At 44.9% G+C, this 22,211-nt stretch overlaps 2 protein-coding genes across 10 annotated transcripts; one reads left to right on the top strand and one right to left on the bottom strand.

Moving 5' to 3' along the window:
- Positions 1-117: 117 nt before the first annotated feature.
- On the top strand, positions 118-15,313 carry ZSCAN25 (zinc finger and SCAN domain containing 25). 9 transcript variants are annotated; one of them, XM_045571628.1, is made up of 7 exons: positions 158-278; positions 1,793-1,915; positions 3,297-3,716; positions 5,140-5,341; positions 5,904-5,995; positions 7,331-7,445; positions 11,891-15,313. In XM_045571628.1, the coding sequence occupies exons 3-7, from the start codon at positions 3,330-3,332 to the stop codon at positions 12,721-12,723; spliced, it is 1,629 nt and encodes a 542-aa protein (XP_045427584.1). In that variant the 5' UTR covers positions 158-278; positions 1,793-1,915; positions 3,297-3,329; the 3' UTR covers positions 12,724-15,313. The 9 variants fall into 9 exon arrangements, with proteins under 9 accessions (XP_045427590.1, XP_045427584.1, XP_045427585.1 ...); XM_045571629.1 differs by having other exon boundaries at positions 3,300-3,716; XM_036410006.2 differs by having other exon boundaries at positions 3,300-3,389.
- A 4,279-nt stretch (positions 15,314-19,592) lies between these two features.
- LOC118703237 (olfactory receptor 1361-like) lies at positions 19,593-20,592 on the bottom strand. The gene has a single exon (XM_036410029.1). It carries the CDS (start codon positions 20,590-20,592, stop codon positions 19,600-19,602), a length of 993 nt encoding a protein of 330 aa, XP_036265922.1. The 3' UTR covers positions 19,593-19,599.
- Between the last annotated feature and the right edge of the window lie 1,619 nt (positions 20,593-22,211).

Consider the following 22,211-nt stretch of genomic DNA (forward strand, 5'->3'; position numbering starts at 1 on the left):
CCGGTGAGTGTCTGGAGAGCCCTCCCCGCAGAGGGCGCCAGGTGAAAAGCCATGGAGGCGAAGAGGGGCCTGGCGACCGAGAGCCCGCAGGAAACCAGCCCGGGAAAGCGCCCCAGAGCGGTCCCCGGGGGATGAGCGACCATCGAGTCGCCCCGACCTCCGAGCGTCCTAGAGCGGAAACGGAAGAGACCCTCCCCTTACGCACCTGTCTGACAGCGTTCGCTTACTTCCGGTCCTCGGAGGGCACTGGGGAGCTCGGCGCGGTTGCGGGGCTTTGGGTGAGAGGCGGGTTGGGGCCACGAGGCCCGTTGGAGATCGGGGGCCGGGGCGGTGCTGTGGTGCGGGCCGGGGGCGGCGGCGGCGGCGGCGGCGGGGCTGGCGTTGCGGGGGGCGGGTCTCCTCGGGGCTGCGTACCGTGCACCCGGGCCTGGCGGGCCGGGCCTCGGGCGGTGCGGGTGGAGGGCCGCCCGCGGTTGGCTCAGGTAGGAGGAGGGATGCCGATCCCGCCCGCCGGGGTCGTCGTCTGCGTCCTGGAGACACTGCACCAGAGCAGAACTCTCTGAGACGTGAAAGCAGTGATTGTAGGGCAACGCGTAGAATAGCGAATAGTTACGGGGCGCCTTCTGTTTGTCAGGTGTCAGGAAGAAAAGGTGAGTGAGGACTTTGCTTGCCTTCTGGGAATCTGGTCGACAGAGACACGTGGGTAAACAATTTGCGCTATCGTGGGATGAACGCCATAGCTAGAAAGTCATGAAAGAGCAAGCTCAATAGATGCAGGAGAGAAAATGAATGGATTGAAAGTGTAAAATAGGTTTAAGAAGAGTCAGGAAATACATAGACACCAAATGGGGTATATATTCATTTATTTTTAATTTTTTTTATTGATTTTTCCACAGAGAGAAGGGGAGAGGGATAGAGAGCTAGAAACATTGATGAGAGAGAATCATTGATCAGCTGCCTCCTGCACATCCCCTACTGGGGATGTGCCCGCAACCAATGTATATGCCCGCAGACCAACGCTCTATTCCCACTGAGCCAAGTCGGTTTTGGCCCTAATGGGGTATTTAAGCAGAAGCTTCGGATTTGCCTCCTACCAGTGGCTCATTCTTTGCTCCGAGTGATGTTCCCTCCCTCTAATATTGTAGCTTAGCCCCTTACCTACTTTGGAGTTCTAGGTCCATTTCCCCAGCCTAAGTCACCGCCTTTGCCCCACAGTGGAATTAAACAGTACCCATTCTCGCCGAAACCGGTTTGGCTCAATGGATAGAGCGTTGGCTTGGGGACTGAAAGGTCCCGGGTTCGATTCCGGTCAAGGGCATGTACCTTGGTTGCGGGCATATCCCCAGTAGGGGGTGTGCAAGAGGCAGCTGATTGATGACTCTCTCTCTCATCGATGTTTCTAACTCTCTATCTCTCCCTTCCTCTTTGTACAAAAATCAATAAAATATATTAAAAAATAAATAAATAAACAGTACTCATTCTCCAATGTAGTACAAGCCTCTTTTTTTCCCCTCATGAGTACTTGATCCTACATTTACCTTTATCTTTTTGGCTTTCCATGTTTCTCATCTAAACCATGTATTTTGGGAAGCTGACCTTGGCCAGCCATCTCATCTCTTACATCTTCAGTTTTTGCATCTTGAAAAGTAGGGGAAGTAGTACTCATTATACACAATTGTTGTAAGTATTAAATGAGGATATGTGTTCACATGCTTTCTAAATGGTAATGCCTACACAAATTAGCACTCTTTCAATTATGATAATGGTATATATGTTGCTCTGTTGTCTTTAGGTTGAGCAAACACTCAAGCTACCAACCAGTAAATCTATTGGGTTTACCTCCAAAATATGTCTTGACTTTGTCTGCTTCTTTGCCGCCATCCTGATTGAAGTCCTGTCATCTGCTTGGACCACAGTAAGTGCTGCTGCCCTCCTTTCCTCTCTGTTCTCAATACATTGCAGGCAAAATGACCTTTGTCGAACATGTAGCTCCCTACTAAAACAAGAAATAGGAGTAAAGCCTTTAATCCTTTTTAAAAAAAATATTTTTATTGATTTCAGAGAAGAAAGGCAAGGGAGAGACATATAGAAACATCAGTGACAAGAGAGAATCATCGATTGGCTGCCTCCTGCATTCCTGCTGGGGATCCAGCCCACAACCCAGGCATGTGCCCTTGACCGGAATCGAACCCAGGACCCTTCAGTCCACAGGCTGACGCTCTGTCCACTGAGCCAAACCAGCTAAGGCAAGCCCTTGGTTTTTGCATGCCTCTGCTTCTACTTGTGTAGCTCTGACCATGACCTACTCTGCTGAAGCCACATGGCCCTTTGGCTTGCTATTTGACATGCAGAGTAATTTTTATTCTCAGAGCTTTGCCTGGAATGCTCTTTGAATGACTGGCTCATTCTCATCCTTCAGCCTTAGTGTCATCTCTTCAGAAAAGTCTTCTTGAAATTATTTATTCCCCACTAACAGAAAATTCTACTTATTTCCTTTCTAGAACTTATCTCAATAGACAGCTGGGTGGACTGGTCTATGTCTCATTTGTGGTCGTTGTCAAGGATAAGCATCTTGTCTGTCTTGTTTTCTATTATATTTCTAGTTTCTGTGGGTCTGGCATATATATGTATTGAATGTTTATGTCCTTTAGTTTTGGAAGAGTGAGTCCAGGTGACTGACCTAATTATCACCCATCTTATATTATTATCTGATTAGAGTGTTAGCTCCCTAACAGGTACTTGAGGGTAAAAGCTAAACCCTTGTACATTTTACATTCTCAGCTCATACTAGGTGGTTAGCAAATAACTGAACTGAATTGACATAATTTTCAAGACATATGCTCAGTCTCTTGAAAATGTCTCCTAAAACAGCCCTAACTGGTTTGGCTCAGTGGATAGAGCATCTGCCTGCGGACTGAAGGGCCCCAGGTTCAATTCCGGTCAAGGGCATGTACCTTGGTTGCGGGCATATTCCCAGTAGAGGGTGTGCAAAAGGCAGCTGATCAATGTTTCTCTCTCATTGATGTTTCTAACTCTCTATCCTTCTCTCTTCCACTCTGTAAAAAAAAAAAAACCCAACACAATAAAAATTTAAAAAAGGAAAAATGTCTCCGAAAATAGCAGTTGCCAGCCTTTTGGACTTCATGCACCACCCATAGTCCACGGACCACCAGTTGGCGACCCCTGTCCTGGAAGGTCATTGCCATGTTCTCCAGTAGAAGATTCATTGACGTAGAGACAATTAGGATGGACTGATCCATGTCTCATTTGTGGTCATTGTCTGTCTGTCTTCCCAACAGACCCTCAGCCTCCTTGATGAGAGTGTGAAGATGCTTAAAGAGCGTCCAGGGATGGCAGAAGTCCCTCAGCAGCAGATGGGTGTTCCTGTGGTAAAACTGGAGAAAGAGTTGCCATGGGGCAGGGGAAGGGAGGATCCTGGTCCTGAGACTTTTCGGCTGAGGTTTCGGCAGTTCCGCTACCAGGAGGCAGCCGGCCCGCAGGAGGCCCTCAGGAAACTCCAGGAGCTCTGTCGCCAGTGGCTGAGGCCCGAGCTGCACACCAAGGAGCAGATCCTGGAGCTGCTGGTGCTGGAGCAGTTCCTGACCATCCTGCCCCGGGAGTTCTATACCTGGATTCGGGAGCATGGCCCTCAGAGTGGCAAGGCCCTAGTGGCCATGGTGGAGGACTTCACAGAGAGAACACTGGAGGCCAAGGCGGTGGGTGAGAAGGGTGTCTTGGGTCTGGTTTTGTTGGTGTGGTGAGGGGAGATTTAAAGATTTGGAAGGTTTGTGGAAGCGTGGGAGTAGATGAGATGTAGAATCTTTCTCTGTGCCTGTAGTCCCGATGTACTTTTTGAGCGGGTGAAGGGGTAGCAGTGGACTTTATAGCAAGAAAAGCCATTCCCAGGGATTCTCTTTTGGTCATCAGGGCAGAAAGCTGACCAGATGTTCCTTGTGAGCCTCAGACTCAAAAAAGGCAGTAGTGGTGGATTCCAAGGTCCTTCCTTTTTAGGCAGAGCTGATGTGGGAATGCAGGGAAGTCCACTTGGTGAATATTCTTTTTTTTAATTTAATTTTTTAAAAACACATTACTTGTGTTTTTTATTTGTGTGTGTGTGTTTTGTTTTCATCCTCACCTGAGGATATTTTTCCATTATTTCAAGAGAGAGTGTAAGACGGAAAGATAGAAACATCGATGTGAAACATCGATTGGTTGCCTCCTGCATGAACCCTGACTAGGGTGTGGGCTGGGGAGGAGCCTGCAACCCAGTATGTGCCCCTAACCGGAATCAAACTTAGGACCCTCTGGTCTGCAGGCTGATGCTCCATCCACTGAGCCAAACCAGCTCAGTAAGTGAATGTTCTTACTGAGAAGAGGTGTCTGTAACCGTGCTGTTCCGCACCTGGGACGTTGGCTCAGATGACTCACAGCGATTTTGTGGTGGTGCTCTGGTGACACCAAGTAACTGCACTGCAAGTGCTTCCTTGAGACTCTGGTCATGTCTCTGTCACTCTAATACAGCTACCTGATTTTGGGGAGAAAAAAGAGTGACTTTTTCTCACTAGCTAATTTAAAACAAAATATTTTTTATTGATTTCAGAGAGGAAGGGGAGGAGGGAGAGAGAAACATCAATGATGAGAATCATTGCCTCCTGCATGTCCCACAACGGGAATTGAGCCCACAACCCAGGCACGTGCCCCCACCGAGAATCGAACTGTAACCTCTTGGTCCATAGGTCGACACTCAACCACAGCCATGCCGGCCGGGCTCACTAGCTCATTTGTTGCAGAGTGTAGGCTTGGTATTTTCATCATCTGCAACTGGAGAATTTTTTTTTCTAGTAGTGAGATAATATTTTGGCTCTCTGTGATGTTATTTATGGTAAAATTTGACATATATTGAGGCAGACAGAAGGTACCCTTGTAAAATGTCATGGATACACAGAAGTTGCTTAGAGCTTGAGAATGGAGTTTAGCTTCCTTTTCACCTTCTCACTGATATCTTGGTGAAGAGCTGAGCCACCTTGTCCCTTTCCCCTGCAGCTGGAATAATTTTTTTATTGGCTCTTTTTGTAGATTTTATTCAACTCCTTTCATAACAAGGCCTCATTCTAAATAGGTTTTGGGGCCTGTTCTTAGGTTCCATGCCACGTGCAGGGAGAACAGGAGGAGACGGCACTTTGCAGAGGCCCTTGGGAAGCAGGTGTCCACCTGGGACCAGTGGAGGTCAAGCCTGAGTGGGGGATGCCCCATGGGGAAGGTGCTCAAGGCCTCGACCAAGGCGCCGAGGAGCAGCTCAATCAGGACCCTGGTGCTGGGACACAGGCCTTCCAGGAGCCGGGTAAGATGCGAACAGGAAGGAAGGAAGGGCACAGGAAATGGTGCTTTGTGCTCTCTCCCTCCCCCTTTCCTTTACAAACCCAACAATTGATACACTACGTGCAAGGTGTAATTCTGAGTTTTTCTGACTACTTCCTTGACTTCAGTAGGAGAGAGATGAAGTAAAATACCGTCACTCTTTGATTTTATCAGGCAGTATCTCTTGGCATTTGTCTCCTTTCCCTCTCATCTTTTCTAGAAACTGTCAGGAAATAAGCAGCTGACAGGTAGAGATACTTTTAAGTTAGCAGACCAGCCACATCCCTAAAAGTAATGTGTGACTTTATTGTATTACTGAATCTCAAAGGGAACTATTTCCAGCATAGGGAGCATCCATTGTCCTGAAGGGACAGGGTATATTGTGTTGGGACCATTTTCTCAGCTGAGAACAGGAGAGAGTACACTCAGACCCCTATCTGTCTGGAGTCTTTGGGTCCTAGGGTTCTGTGATCAGCAGTGGACCCTTTGAAAGAGCAAACTGTAAGATAGCACTAATCCTGCTCATGTTTTTTCTATCTGCTCAGCTGTTCCACTTCTTCAGGCTGGTCCTGGCCTCCCCACAGTGAACACTAGAGACCAAGAGATGGCAGTTGGGTTCCTCACAGCTGGGCCCCAGGTGAGTTGTCTGCCTTTCCAGTGATCATGATGGAGCTTTGAATGGTTCACTTTCCCCAGGATTTCTCTCCAGCCACAAAGTGGAATTATTCTACCTTCTTGTCCTGACCGTCTTTGTTCTCTCCACTTCACCACCCCCAGTTGTTAACGTGAACTCAGCCTGTGCCTTATGGTCCAGGCATGAGGCCCAATTCACTTGTTTGATTACTCTCTGCATTGTTTTAATTGACCACTCTTTTTAATAGTGAGGAGGAAGGCATTGTTGATAGAACCCATAAGCCTGACCTGGGCTGTGGTAGTTGGTCAGGAGATCAGTAACCCTTTGTGGATACTTTGCTGTTGTTCTTCCTTTGGACCTCCCCACTCGCCCCTTCCCCCCAAGTCAGGAGGAGTGTAGCTGACTGAGGGTTGGGGCCTCTCAGGAGTGCTGAGGAGAGTGGTCTGTCTGGTCCCACTTAAGACCAAAATCAGGAGTTTTGGTCTTGTTTGCACTTCTTAGCCTGCTGTTAGTCGGGGTGACGAGAGCAAAGGTGGGGCACTCTTGCCACAGTGTAAGCCTCTCCCATTAGATTACCGGAGAGGTGTGACTTCCAGTATGGCACCTTTCTAAAAGGGACAATGAGTCTTAAAGTGAGGAGTTCATAGTCAAAGGGAAAACGTCATTTGTCAAAAAAAAAGAAAAAAGAAAAAAAAAGAGAGAAGTGAATCAAGTCTGATCTAGCTAAAGCAGAATTAGGCAAGATTTGATGCCTGTGTCATTTCCTATTCCTGGTTTCTCTGGACAGGGTTTGGAGAAAATACAGAATGACAGCAGTGTGTTTTAATTTGGTCAGACCCTCCTTGTCTACCATAATAGTTCTTTATGGTATCATGAATGGCATTGCATTTATTTTAACAAGGCATTATTAAGGCAATGTTTTAATAATGCCTTGTTTACTTATTTCTGAGGGTAAATTTAATAATGCCTAATGTTTACTTATTTCTGAGGGAAAATTAGTTCGAGCTGACGGGGTAAATAACAGCTCTCAGGCTCGATCAAGTTTGATGATTGAGTGGAAGAGATTGGAAAATAGAAGTTGGATACTGTGTTTAGTGGGTACAAACTAAGCATCTGCAGCAGGAACTCAAAAATAAAATGGCTCAAACAAGTCCATTATTCTGTCATTAAACTGTCTAATGGCAGGTACTTCTGCTCCTAAAGCCAGCTGGGAACACTGTTCCTTCCATCTTCTGGCTCTGTTCTTTCCTAGAGTTTTGGCCCCTGTGGTCTCTCTGCTTTTGGTTTGCTCCTTCTTTGGGATCATTTCTTTACCCACAGTGTGTCTTGTTGTTTCAGGGGCTGGGACCATTTAAAGATATGGCTCTGGCCTTCCCGGAGGAAGAGTGGAGGCATGTGGCCCCGGCCCAGATAGACTGCTTTGGGGAATACGTGGAGCCACAGGACTGTGCAGGTGAGACTGTCTCCATCCCACAGCTAAGAGACAGGCGTTTTGGAAGCTACAGCCTTGCCCCAGACTTCAGAATCTGGTGCTACTGACAAAGGAAGGGGGTTTCATGCAGATACGTACACAGGACCAGAGAAAGAACACGGGCCAAGGGCGTGAGAACGGGCTCGGCGCATTCCTGTGTCAGGAGAGGAGCAGGCAAGGGAAGAAAACACAAGGTAGTTTACTCTGTGATGAGGCAGGTTGGTCATTAGATCCTCTGAGAATCTAATCTGTGTCCATCATTGAAGAGTGCTGAGGGCTTGAGATTAAGAGAAAAGCAGCAAAAGATGGGTCCTCTGATCTTGTTCATTCAGCACGTATTTTTTGAGTACCCCCTGTGTAGGTCCCACATTAGTAGCTTTGTGTTGGAAAGAACTAATATTCCTGAAACCTTTGGGGCATGAGAAAGCATGGTCGGATTTTAGCGACAGGAGGTGTGGGAGTGGACCTGTGTCACTGAGCAAGCAGAGCCTCCATTGGCCTCGTGTGGTGGCTGGGTTTACCTGAGGTGAGAGCGGGGAGAACTTGGTCAGCATGAACATGAAAAGAGCTCACAGGAGGCGGAGTAGCAGGAGGGAAGACTTAGCAGGGTAAAGGCATGCTGGGAAAGCCGGTGGAGGGTCCTGCAGGGGCTTGGGGACTTGCAAGTGAAGAAGAATAGTGTGGAGAATCTCTGGGCTGAGTGGGGAGCACAGTGGGGACAGGAAAAGAAATGTGGTTGGCCTTTCCTTTGTTTTGTCTAATTCTCTTTTCCCCCTTTTAGAACACTGTTTCTTGGCATTATGAGATAATAAATCTAAACATTTGGCAAGCATGGTAACGTTAGATATTCTTATTAGTTGTACAAGTATTATTAAGTAATTACTTTATGAGTCAGTAAGTATTCATTCATTTATTAACCCAGAAATCCTTATTTGGCATTTACTCTGTGGCCAACACTCAAGTAGTCACAATGAAGAGTTAAAAATGAAGGTGCTTGACTCTATGATCTTAGCAGTCCTATGAAGACCCCAAATACCTGTAATAATACTCATTATGGAGTAGTGGAAGGATGTGGAAACTCTCAGATAACTGCCCAGTGCAAGGCCTTGTGCAGCATGTCTCAAATGGAGGTACCATCATTCTAGTGTCTCACTTCCTGCCAGGAATGTACCTCTGTGAGTGATATGACTATGTGGGGGAAGGATTCTGCCCTCGTGTTCCCACAGGGTTTTTACTGGCCGTTTCTGACTGTATGTTTGTCCTCTTATCCACTCATTGTTTCAAACGCTTCCCTAAGCATTTATGTTGAGGCTGGGTGAGATGAAGTTCTGTTTCCCAGGCATACCATCTTCTAGCCATTGCAACCTTCAGGTCTTCTGAGATTCATTCCAAGTAGTTGCAGCTCTTTTTTTTTTTTTTTAAATATATTTTATTGATTTTTATAGAGGAAGGGAGAGAAATAGAGAGCTAGAAATGTCAATGAGAGAGAAACATCGTCCAGCTGCCTCTTGCACGCCCCCTACCGGGGATGTGCCCGCAACCAACGTACATGCCCTTGACCAGAATCGAACCCAGGACCTTTCAGTCCGCAGACCGATGCTCTACCACTGAGCTAAACCGGTTTCGGCAGTAGTAGTTGCAGCTCTTGCATTGATAGCTTTGTATGGTCAGGCCTGAGAAAATAAACATAAGGCCCTGGCTGGGTAGCTGAGTTGGTTAGAGTGTCTTTCCATACATTAAGCTTATGGATTTGATTCCTGTTATCGATGTATAAATAAGTGGTACAACAAATATTATTTTTCTCGGGGTCATGTATTGCATTTAGTTTTAATTTTACTATTTAGAACATCTCAAAATTGGAAACTATCCAAATGAACATCAGTGAAACTAAGAAATAGGTTGGAATATATTCTTACACTGTAATACTACACACCAGTGAAAAAAGAATGTAGTGTAACTACAACTATAAACCATGATATGGGTAAATCTCACAAGCATAATACTGTTGAGTAGAAGCCAGAAACAACATGTAAATCAATTATGTAGAGTTTAAGAACAGGCAAATGCACTTTATGGTGATAAAAGTCTGGATAGCATGCACCCTGCGGGCAAGAGGAAAAGGAGTTTCTGAGGGCTGGTAATATTTGTTGAACTGGATGCTGTTTTCAGGATTGTGTTCATTATGAAAATTCTTTGAGTGCTACATTTATGCTTTGTATACTTTAACTTTCTTGAAAAGTTTATGAAACAAAAGAATACATCAGAAGTTGATACCTGTGTTCTTCATATTTTATCAAATCAGGAAGTATGTAATTTCTGTGTTGTTTTTTGTAAAAAGTATATATTTTTTGATTTCAGAGAGGAAGGGAGAGGTGTAAGAGAGAAACATCAATGATGACAATTGGCTGCCTCCTGCATGCCTCTTAAGTGGGACTTGAGCCCACAGTTGGGGCATGTGCCCTGACGGAATCGATCTGTGACCTTTTGGTTTGTAGGTCAGCGTTCAACCACTGAGCCAGATCGGTTGGGCAATTTCTGTTTTTCTTTTCTTTTCTTTTTTTTTAATCTTTTAATGATTGTGCCTAAAAGGATCTTTTTCCCATTTAAGCACCACTTGTCATTTCTCTCTTGGCTTCTTTGCTTCCTATTAACTTTTTCTCATCTTTTTCTTCTTCCCCTTCCTATGTTCTTCTATAAACAATTGTTTTGTTAATTTAGAGAGTGTAAAAGGGATCAGAGGAAGGACTTCTAGAATGGGCAAGGCATTTCAGTAGCATTCACAGGCATTTCAGTCTTACTAAAGATGTTATTGTAGAGGTGGTCTGGTATAAGAATGTCAGTGACAAACTGGGTTCATTTCTTCATCCAGCGGTCATTAAGCACTTTTCCTGAGTTAGTCCCTGTGCAAGGCTTCCAGGAAACCCAGACTAGTAAAATAAGACCAGGCAGAGGGAGCAGTGTGAGTAGGGAGGTGAGTGGAGCAGGTGAATGGAATAGCAGGAATTACTGGAATAGGTTTATAATCATTGAGATGTTTGGATGAATATAAAGTAGCATTTACAGTGAGGTCATATATAAGTAAGTGCAGAATAAACAAAATGCTAATGAATACTGAAGAGATCCACAGTGAGAGAATAAGCAGGCTGTTGTTTTTTTTAGAGGAAATTGTTGAATTAGATTTTGAAGGAAATAAATCTGAATTAGAAAGTTAAATGAGAAGACATTAAAATTTGGTCAACTACTCTGTAAAAAGGCATGGAACTTGTCTTAGTTCAGAGTGAGATAAGTGGATAAAAAAGCTGTGGTACGTTTATACCACGGAATGCTTTGCAGCTGTGAAAAAGAAGACTCTCTTACCTTTTGAGACAGCATGGAGGGACCTGGAGAGTATGATAACTGAAATAAATCAGTCAGAGAAAGACAAGTATTATATGACCGCACTCAAATGTAGATCCAGAGACATGGAAGCATGGAACAGAGTGCAGAATCTTGGATGGAAGGGGGTAGGGGGGAAGAGAGATGAGGGGAGGGGGAAGGTGATCAACCAAGGACCTTGCAAGCCCATAGACACAGACAGTGAGGCAGTGAGGGCCTGGGGTGGGGGTGGGGTGTGGGCTGGAGGGGGTCAATATGGGAAAAATGGGGACATATGAAATACTTTCAACAATAAAGAATTATTTTTAGAAAGCAACTAAACAACTAAATAAATCTAAAAAAAACAACCAACAACAACAAAAAAAAACTAGGTGATTTAAACAATGGACATTTATTTCTCATAGTTCTTGGGGCTGGAAAATCCAAGATCAAGGTGTCAGCACCGCATTTGTCTGTTTTCATGGGCTGTGCACTTAAGTTGTTTGGCTAATCTCTTCATCTTCTTTTATCCAGTCCCCACCATCCCCCTTCACTCTGACATTTGTAGTCTGTTCCATGTATCCATGCCTCTGGTTCTGTTTTATTCACCAGTTTATTTTGTTCATTAGATTCCACATATTAGTGAAATTATATGGTATTTGTCTCTCTCTGATTGGCTTATTTTGTTTAGCATGATAATCTTCAGGTCCATCCGTGTTGTCACAAAGGGTGAGAGTTCCTTTTCTACAGCCGAGTTGTAGTCCATTGTGTAAATGTATCACAGCCGTTTTGTCCACTCTCCTACTGATGGACATTTGTGTGTTTCCGGATCTTCACTATTGTAAATAACATTTCTGTGGACATAGGGATGCATGTATCTTTTCTGATTTGGTGTTTCGGGATTCTTAGGACATATATCCCAAAGTGGGATCGCTGGGTCAATAGGCAGTTTCATTTTTAATTTTTTGAGGAAACTCCATACTATTTTCCCCAGTGGCTGCACCATTCTGCATTAACATAAATTTACTGTCATTGCTGTTACAGAATCAGTATGTATCTCCTTTGTCCTATAGGCATTGGGAGCAAGGAAAAAGAGGCCAAAATCCAGCAGGCTGACCTCAAGGGGGCGCTTGCTCAGGGGACCTCAGAGAGGTTTGGGGAAGCTGCTCTCCAGAGCCCCGAGCTTGGAAGAACCTGTGAGCAGGAGCCTGGTAATTCTATGGGAAACCTGCCAGGGCCGCCGCCTTCCCGGCATGGCATCCTACCTGTTCCTGACGACCTCAAGACTCACAGCTCCTTCTGGAAGCCTTTTCAGTGCCCTGAGTGTGGAAAAGGCTTCAGCCGGAGCTCAAATCTCGTCAGACACCAGCGAACCCACGAAGAAGAGAAATCCTATGGCTGTGTTGAGTGTGGGAAAGGGTTTACTCTGAGAGAGTACCTCATGAAGCACCAGAGAACCCACCTGGGAAAGAGACCCTATGTGTGCAGTGAGTGCTGGAAAACCTTCAGTCAGAGGCACCACCTGGAGGTCCACCAGCGGAGTCACACGGGGGAGAAGCCCTACAAGTGCGGGGACTGCTGGAAAAGCTTCAGCCGGAGACAGCATCTTCAGGTGCACCGGAGGACTCACACTGGGGAGAAGCCCTACACCTGCGAGTGCGGCAAGAGCTTCAGCAGGAACGCTAATCTGGCCGTGCACCGGCGAGCCCACACCGGGGAGAAGCCGTATGGGTGTCAGGTGTGTGGTAAGCGGTTCAGTAAAGGGGAGCGGCTGGTCAGACACCAGAGGATTCACACAGGGGAGAAGCCCTACCACTGTCTTGCCTGTGGGAGGAGCTTCAACCAGAGGTCCATTCTCAACCGGCACCAGAAAACTCAGCATCGCCAGGAGATTCCCGTGCAGTAAGGGTGCTCTGCGGAAATGCATTTTTGTAATACAAGGTGCTGGACAAGGCGGGACCTTCCTTCCAGGACCACCGAATGGAGGGAGACCGTTCTGGAGGATGTTATTCACCTTTACTCTCTGAAGGATTTTGGAGGGGTTGGTGAGGGTTACAGGGTGCAGAAAGACACCTTGACCCATTTGTTCAAAAGAGAAAGGGCAAGACCAGGCTCATTTTGAGTTCCCAGAGAGCACAGCCTCTCCTGTCTCTTACCCAACTAGTGCTAACAGTTTTCTTACAGTCTTTTGGGAAACGATTTCCTGAGTTTTAGTTCATGTTGAGGTTTTTCTCCTTCAGTGGGATGTTCATATCCACCTCCTGAGCAAGTCTGGTAGTGAAGGCAAAATTTTGTCCATTGTTGGCAGCTTGAACTAATTTTTCTGTGGTCTGTATCCTGCCTGCCAGGATATGGACTCTGTCTGTTTCCTCCCCCCACTCTCTTTTCCACTTAAATATTTATTGAACACCTACTATATGTCTGGCACTGGGAAGATGGTGAATGAGACAGATGAAACCTTTTTCTCCAGGAGCTTTGATTTAGCATTGGAAACACACACAAAACCATTATCGTGTTCTAAGTCACATGTGGTGAGTGCTGTGTAAGAAGATACTCTTGTGCTCACTCATTCTGCCCTTCCTGCTTGGGTGCTGGATCTTCCCCTCTCTTGTCGGGATCCCTCAGGCAGCCTTGTTTATTTTACTTTATTTGTAGCTCCCTTTGACACATTCTACCCTCATCTGTAAAGTTCCCCCATTCCATTCCTTGTATTATAACAACTGTCCACACATTTATTCGGAAATTAATATTTTGTTATCGATCACTAAATAAACATGAGAGTATTTTTAAAAGCATTCAGTTCTGTATAAAGATCTAATTAAGCCTGAAAGATGAACTACTATTAATACTCTATATTTGATGGCATTTTGCAGTATATAAAATGCTTTTCTCTGTGTTCTCACTTGATTAATTCCACACTTATTTATTGAGGCCCAACAGTGTGCCAGAAGCACTTGCAGGTGCTTGACATATATCAGTGAATAAAATCGGAAAATCACTGACTTCGTGGAGCTTACATTTTAGTGAATGTATTTGATCTTCAGAATCACCGAAGGTGGAATGCATGGATGCCCCCATGAACCCTCTGGACCTGGGATCTGAGCGTAGCCTTGGTTCTGTCAGCTTCTTGCCCTGAAATGCATTTGCCATCTATGTCTCGTTACTGAATAATCTCTGTCCTCAGTGCATCTAAATCCTTGTCGTCTGAGGTGCTTGGGGTCTTGAATGCCAACTGGAAGTGATGAGATGGTAGAAATCTGTTTTGCATGAGTGCCAATTTAGGAAAAATAAGTATGTAGGCGTTTAAAAATGCATTTCTTTAAAAATGAAAAAATGCAGTATTTGTAACTGTGTTTAAGCTTTTTATATTATTTTGCCATCACTAAAGGGTTTTCTTTCTGTTTGAAATTCTGAAGACCGCGTAATTCACATGGACTGCACTGCAGTGTTGTAATTCTGTGCCTCTGAATGCTGTCTGCTGAGTAAATTAGTCTTTGTGAACTATAATTGCAAGATGCAATTTGTCTTGTGATGCCTCTTAATATTCTTTCATTGGGATTTTTTATTTTTATTTTTGGTTGTAAATAAGATAAATGGTAATGACTTCAATACAAGGAATTGCAATATTCAGTCCATTTTGAAACACACTACTTCATCTGTTTATTGACAGATAGTCATGGTGTTTAATTTTGATTTAGCAAATGACCTGGCCCCTCAGCTGTCCCCTCCAGGCTACACTTACCAGGGTGTATCTGAGACGTCTACAGTATGAGACTCTGGGCTGCTGCTACTTAGCAGCATCGGGGTCCAGATGCAGAATCGGCATGTTTTTCCCTGTTTTCCAGACAAACCAGGCAAAGCTTATAGCCACTTGGCAGCCAAACCTGATGGAAGCCCCTGCTTCTGGTCTAGACATGAGGGCTGACCTGGCCTAGAGTTTGGGTTTCTCTAGGAGGTCCCTATTCCAAAGCTGGGTGGAAGCATGGGGCCACCATGTGGTCTTTCAGTTTACTTGAATTAAGTTGTAGATTCTCTTTGATCATACACTTAGCCAGAGATGTCTCTGGGTTTTTAGCTAGTTGGAATCTCCTGAGAGAAGCTTGGATAAAGTCAGGCCTTGCTGTCTTCCCATTTGGCTTCCCTGCCTGTTTAGAGACCAAAGCTTGTGGACAATGCCTCAAAAATGTCTCAAAAGCGAATTTTCCCCATGGAAATGTAGTAGCCTTATTTTTATTTTATTATTTTTTAAATGATTATGGTATCACATAATTATCCTCATTCTCCCAAACTTACCCCAAACCCCTCTCCATATATGCTCCCACCTCCCTGTTGTCCATGACCACTGGTTATAGTAGCCTTATTTTTAAATGTCAAATATTTTATTTTCTGTATATTTCTATTTAGAGATTTGTTATAGGAAATTTCAAATATATATAAGTGAGTCCTCATGTATTCATCGTTCTCCTTTAATCATTATAAACTCATAGCCAATCTTGCTTTATTTCTAATCTCTCCTCTTCCTCCCTCATTGAAGTACTTTGAAGCAAATCCTAAATGTTGTTTATATTTTGGCGTGTACCTCTAAAAGGTAAGGACTCTAAAAGCATAATCACAATACTATTACCTAAAAAGTTAATAATTCCTGATTTCCCAATTAATGTTGTGTTTTTTTTTTAAAAACCCACATGCTTTTTTTTTTTTTAGAACCTTTGAGTTAAGATTCAAGATCCATAATTACAACTTGTTGTTTTGTCTTCTAAGTCTAATAATCAGTAGCTCCTATATTTTTTAAAATATATTTTATTGATTTTTTACAGAGAGGAAGGGAGAGAGGGATAGCTAGAAATATCGATGAGAGAGAAACATCAACCAGCTGCCTCCTGCACACCCCCTACCGGGGATGTGCCCACAACCAAGGTACATGCCCTTGACCGGAATCAAACCTGGGACCTTTTAGTCCACAGACCGATGCTCTATCCACTGAGCCAAATAGGTTTCAGCTTTTTTTTCCTTCTTGAAATTCATTTACTGGGACAATTGAGTTCTTTATCCTGTAGAGTTTCTTACATTCTGAATTTTGTTGTTTGTATACCCATAGCATTTAATATATTAATAGTTACCTGCTCTCTGTATCAACTAAAAACTTACAGATCTAGGGGTGTAACCAGATTTACATTTAACATATTATCAAGAATAAATAGATGCTGGACTCAGAGTGTTGAGGACATTGATGGGGACACCACTGAAATAATAGAGGAGAGAGTGGGAAAGAGCACAACCTCTGTGACTAACTGAGAATCAGTTCCAGTCCTGAAACTAGGTTCAACAGAAGACTGGACTGGATTTTAGGTAGTTTGGAATCTCTATTCAAGAAAAAAACCCAATTCCCTTTTGTTTTCTTTTGAATGTTTTATTTTACCATCCCTTCTTAGTGAAATACCTTAAGTTGTATTCTTTTGTGCTTGATAAAGAAAGGAATGTCCTGATTTATTGGAGGAAAAGGAAGGGTTTATGCTGCCAAGTCTGTAAGGATGGCTGAGCTGAACTTTTAACAGTTGACCCATGTGCAGGTTGAGGAAGAGAACATTCCTATCAATTTACCTGTCAGCAAGCAGCTCCTGGGCTAGGATCAGAAGTCTTAAAGGTGTTTGCCATAAGAGAATTTTCCTTCCTTAGAAGAGCCAGAAGTCTTTAGAGTCAGAAAGCCTTCTCACAATCCACCAGTAAGCAAGCTCAGTTGAAGGTCTTTCATATTTATTGCTGCTCTTTTATTAAAAAAAAATTTTTTTTTTTACCTTGAAGCCAAACTATTGTACTACTCACCATTATAGCAAACTAGAGGCCTGCTGCATGAATTCATGCACCAGTGGGGGCTGGCTGGCCTGCCCTGATCAAGGCCAAGATAGGGCTGGTGGAGGGGGGGCAGGAGAGGGGTGGGCAGTGGTGGGAATGCAGGAGGTTGGCTGGCTGGGGGAAAGAGCTGCAGGCCGTTGGCTACCCGGCCTCACCCTGGATTGAGGTGGGAGTGGGCCCGATTGGGCCAGGGAGGGCCTGGGGAGGTTGGCTGGCTGGCCCCGCCCCTAGGTTGAACTCCCAGTGGAGGGGACAATTTGCATATTAGCCTTTTTTTATATATAGGATATTTATTAAAGGAAGACCTCTTCATGTTTCCATCAATTTTTCTACACACCATTTTTACATGTTTAAGGTGAGATTTTGTTACTTTTATTGTGGTTTTATAATATATTAGAGACCTAGGGAAGTATAAATTATGCCCTGGCAATCATCCCAACTCCTAGGGCTTCCAAGGAGACAATTTAAGGAACAATAGTAAACTTTGTGCCAAAGTACCACTTTGTTAGTATCTGAGTTGTACCCAATAACCTCCATCATTAGGATCAGTGGTAAAAAGTGAGCTGGAAAATAGTCTAGGCCTACCTTCCTTCCCTCTCCAGCTCCAGATCTGAATTGAGGACCTGTGTGTGCAGGCATTGTGTGTGTGGTTGATTGGACCCCAACTGGGGACTCCAGCCAGACACAGATAGAAGAGGACTAATCAGAGCCAGGCTGGAAGGAGGGAGCTTCATTTCTGGATGCTGACCTTTCAGGGCACACTGCCCTTCATAAGATATGTGCCAGTGAACTCCCCCGGCTCAGACCAACCAGATTGATAACTCTTCTTCCTTAGAGGAGGATGGGGAGATATAGAATGTATTGGCTAAGGTGAAATCATGGGAGAAAGGCCTTAAGTGTTCTTTCTCCAGTGTTGGTCATTAATGTCATTGTCATTTTCATCATAGTCTATAGCAGCATACTTTTATTGAGAAATTATTTCAAATCAAGCACTGTGATAATCTTTTGAGGATGAAGTTATTACCATGAACAGGACCTTTTATAAAATTTAAAAAGGACCCACAATCCTGTTTGAAATGGAGTTGGGGTGAACATGGATCATACAAAGCAAAGTATGAAAAGGGTTGTAATAGGATTTGAATTATATGGAATTCCAGAGAAGAGAAATTCTTTTGGTTAGGAGACTCGAGGTGGCTTCTTGAAGGGCATCTGATTTTATCTAATCCAACTAGAATTTTGGTAGAAATGGGCAAGATGGGCCTGCTGAATAGCATGAATAGGAATTGAAAAAGTACGGTGTATTTGCCAGACTGGTAAATTTCAAGTGGCCTGAAGTCAAATGGCTAGTAATTGGAGGGGCCAGGACTAGAAACCAGTTGTTAAGACTTTCTGTGTAATGTTTTTTCCAGTTCTGCCTCACTTCGTAGAACATAGAATATTTTACAAGAAACCAAATACAACTTCTCCAATCATAAACTCATTTTATGAGGCTTTTCCTCTTTGTTTCATTCTCCAACTCAACTTATGGAGAAACATTTTCCTAAAGTTTATGGTGGCTTATTCCCTTTATGTTCTTCATTCACAGAGAATTATCTCTAACTCTAGCCTCTTTTCTCTCGTTACCACCCTGTGGATGGCAGGCCTTTCTTTCCTAAGAGAACACAGAAATAAAGTAGTTCGAGGTCTGCTTAGGTGCTCAAATAAAAACAGTCACTTGTAGACATTGCTAATTTAAGTATCTCCAGCCATGGAACTCCCATCTAGCAGGGTCCAAGGCCAAGAGTGGGACACCTGTGGGAAGAATGATCATTCTGTACTCAGAACTAGGTTCAACCCGGAATGTAGAAATGTTGGCTGAAGAAGTGGGGGTGGAGTGGCGGAGTTTGGAAATTGGAATTCCTTTTTTTTTAAAAAAAATAAAAAATATATTTTATTGATTTTGTACAGAGAGGGAGAGAGATAGAGAGTTAGAAATATCGATGAGAGAGAGTCATCGATCAGCTGCCTCTTGCACACCTCCTACTGGGGATATGCCCGCAACCAAGGTACATGCCCTTTACCGGAATCGAACCCGGGACCTTTCAATCCTCAAGCCGATGCTCTATCCATTGAGCCAAACCGGTTTCGGCTGGAAATTGGAATTCTTAAGGGTTAAGTATTTGAGGAATGTGGGGGTGACTGGGGGTTTTCAGAGAGCACCCCTTTGGCAAAGGCATCAACACAGGTCACAGATTTCTATGAGTTGACTTTTTCATGTAGAATGTTGGCCTTTTCAGAAGATCTCTGGATAAAGTGAATTTGCATCTGTTTATATGGTTCTGTCTTTAGGGGAGAATTTATCTCCCTCTTGATAGTTTGGGTTGTCTGTGCAGGGGCCAAGAAATTTTGTTTTGTTATTTAAATTTTTAAAAAAAATTTGATTTGAGAGAGAGAGAGAGAGTGATCAATTTCTTTGCTGTTTCAGTTATTTTTTAAATTGATTTATTTTTATTTATTTATTTATTTATTTTTTTAAGAGAGGAAAGGAGAGGGAGAGAGAGATAGAAACATGGATGAGAATTCCAGAGGAGAGAAATTCTGAATATCCCCTAGCAGGGATTGAGTCTGCAATGTGGGCATGCGCCCTGACTGGAGATTAAACCAGCAACCTTTCCGTGTATGGGACGACACACAACCAACTGAACCATACTGGCCAGGGCTTGTTTTATTGATGCAACCATTGGTTAATCCTTGTATGTGCTCTAACTGAGGATCAAATCCACAACCTTGATTGTATTGGGATGATGTTCGAATCAACTGAACTACAGGGCCAGGGCCCCAAGAAATTTTGGACTGGCAAATTACTTAGGGAGCCATAGCCACGGTGACAACCCAGGGTAATGGAGTCTGTGTTCCTCCTGCCCTCTGTATGTGCAGCCTGTCCCTGGGTTCATTCTCCTCTTCCCAGCACAAAGACCCTGAGGTGGAACTCTACTGTCCATAGCCCACAGGATAAAGCCTTCACACTGAACAGTTTCCTTAGAGCTCTCTTCATGTCCTTGTTTCTGAGGCAGTAAATGAAGGGGTTCAGCATGGGAGTGACCACCATATACATTATTGAAGCCAGTGAGTCCTTGTCAGCTGAATGGGAAGATGAGGGGTTCAGGTAGACCCCTGTGATAGTCCCATAGAAGAGGATGACCACAGTGAGATGGGAACCACAGGTAGAAAAGGCCTTTTGTTTGCCTCTGGCAGATGGGATCTTGAGCACAGCGGACACAATGTGCACATAAGAGATGAGAATGCCAAGGAAGGGGATGAGGACAATCAAGCCCCCCACCAGCAGAATCATGAGTTGGTTGAGTTGGGTGTTGGAACAGGATAGTTGGAGCAGGGGGACGAGGTCACAAAAGAAGTAAGGGATGGCATTGTTGGCACAGAACTCCAGTCGAGCCATGAGGACGGTGTGCAGCAGGGAGTGGAAGTTAGCGACGAGCCAGGAGCTCCCCAGCATCAGGGCACAGGCTTGCAGGCCCATCCTCGTGGAGTAGTGCAGGGGGTGGCAGATGGCCACATAGCGGTCATAAGCCATTGCTGTCAGGAGGAAGTTGTCCATGTTGGCAAGCAAAATGCAGAAGTAGATCTGAGTTAGGCAGCCGCCATAGGAAATGGAGTGAGTCTGCATCTGGATGTTCACAAGCATCTTGGGGACTGTGGCGGAGATGAAGCAGAAATCCACCAGGGAGAGGTTACTGAGGAAGAAGTACATGGGCGTGTGGAGCTGAGAGTCTGAGCCAATGGCCAGGATGATGAGCAAGTTCCCTGCTGCCCCAATCAGGTACATGACCAGGAAGAGCCCGAAGATCAGCTCCTGCCTCTCAGGCTGGCTGGAGAGCCCTAGGAGGATGAACTCAGAGGCGCTCGTGTGGTTTCCTTTCTCCATGGTCAACTAGTCCTGCCGGGAGATCCAGACCAGGCACAGGCTATAAAGAGGGTGGAAGTGCCCATGCCTCTCTCCCTCCTTCAAATAGTCCCTCAACTCACAGCTGGCCACATCTGTGTGTTCATTTGGTACAAACCCCAAAGAAGGCTCTTCACCTTTCAAAGGAAAGTCCTATGGCTACAACAGACTCCAAAGTCAGGGTTTTAATCATTCCACCACCAAAATGCTGCTGATCCTGGGCCCCATCCCTCTTAAGAGAATCCTTGTGACATATGGCCAGATACTCAGTGGTGGTAACAATGAGGGGTTTGCTGAGGGTGTTTTAGCCCCTTGAATTTCCATCATACTTTCTTTGATATGAGTAACGAATGTCTCAATACTAAGAAAAAAGATATGGAAATATAGTTTCTTCTTAATCCTGATAAGATTACTCTCTGAATGCCATTTCTGTATAGAATTTTTGAACCAGAGTGGTGCATATGTAGAACCAGAGGGTATTATCCTATATAATAAAGAGGTAATATGCAAATTGGCCACCACACCCTCACACAAGATGGCTGCCCCCATGTGGTCAAAGATTGCTGCCACAAGATGGCCAGCAGGGAAGGACAGTTGTGGGTGACCAGGCCTGCAAGGGAAAGCAGTTGGGGGGACCAGTCCAGCAGGGGAGGGCAGTTAGGGGTGACCAGACCAGCAGGGGAGGGAAGTTGTGGGTGACCAGGGGAGGGCAGTTAGGGGTGACTGGACTGGCAGGGGAGGGCAGTTAAGAATGACTAGGCCAGCAGGGGAGGGCAGTTGGTGGCGACCAGGCTGACAAGGGAGGGCAGTTGGGGGCAATGGTTCAGCAGAAGAGGGCAGTTGGGGGTTACTGGGCCAGCAGGAGAGAGCAGTTAGGGGTGACCAGGCTGGCAGAGGAGGGCAGTTGGGGGGAATTGGGCTGACAGGGGAGCAGTTAAGCATCGATCAGGCTGGTTGAGGAATGGGTTAGGGGGTGATTAGGCTGGTAGGCAGAAGCAGTTAAGGGCCATCAGGCAGGCAGGTGAGTGGTTGGGAGCCAGCAGTCCTGGATTGTGAGAGGTACTCTCAAGGGATCCTAGATTGGAGAGGGTGCAGGTTGGGCTGAGGGACAACTCCCCCTCCCCCAGTGCACGAATTTCATGCAACAGGCCTCTAGTTTGTATATAAACTCCTTCCTCTTGAATATTTTGTCTCCCCACCCACAGAGAGCCCAGGGCCCTGGGTGCTCTGGCTGCCACCCGTCACTGACCCTGGGTCACCTTGATCCTGGTGATGATGCTGGGAGATGGAGTAGGTCAGGGCAAACCTAGACAGAAGAGCCTGCTGACTGGGACAGTTCAGCCAGCCCTTCTGTCTGGGCTTACCCAGGAAGGCACTCGCCTCTGGAGGGTGAGAGTTGCCCCTGTGGATAACAAAGATAAATCACAGCTATAACAATGTCAAGGTAACAGTTGGAAGCAGGGCAACATGGGGACCCTGCTAAATTGGAGTTCAACATAATTTAGTGCAAGCTCAGATAACGTTTGGTTAGGATATAATATAAATTACTTTTCACTGCTTCACAAGATAGAGTGAGAATTTGGGTCCTATAAGAATATAAA

The sequence above is a fragment of the Pipistrellus kuhlii genome, unplaced genomic scaffold, assembly GCF_014108245.1.
Source record: "Pipistrellus kuhlii isolate mPipKuh1 unplaced genomic scaffold, mPipKuh1.p scaffold_m20_p_4, whole genome shotgun sequence".
In the NCBI taxonomy this organism is placed as follows: Eukaryota; Metazoa; Chordata; class Mammalia; order Chiroptera; family Vespertilionidae; genus Pipistrellus; species Pipistrellus kuhlii.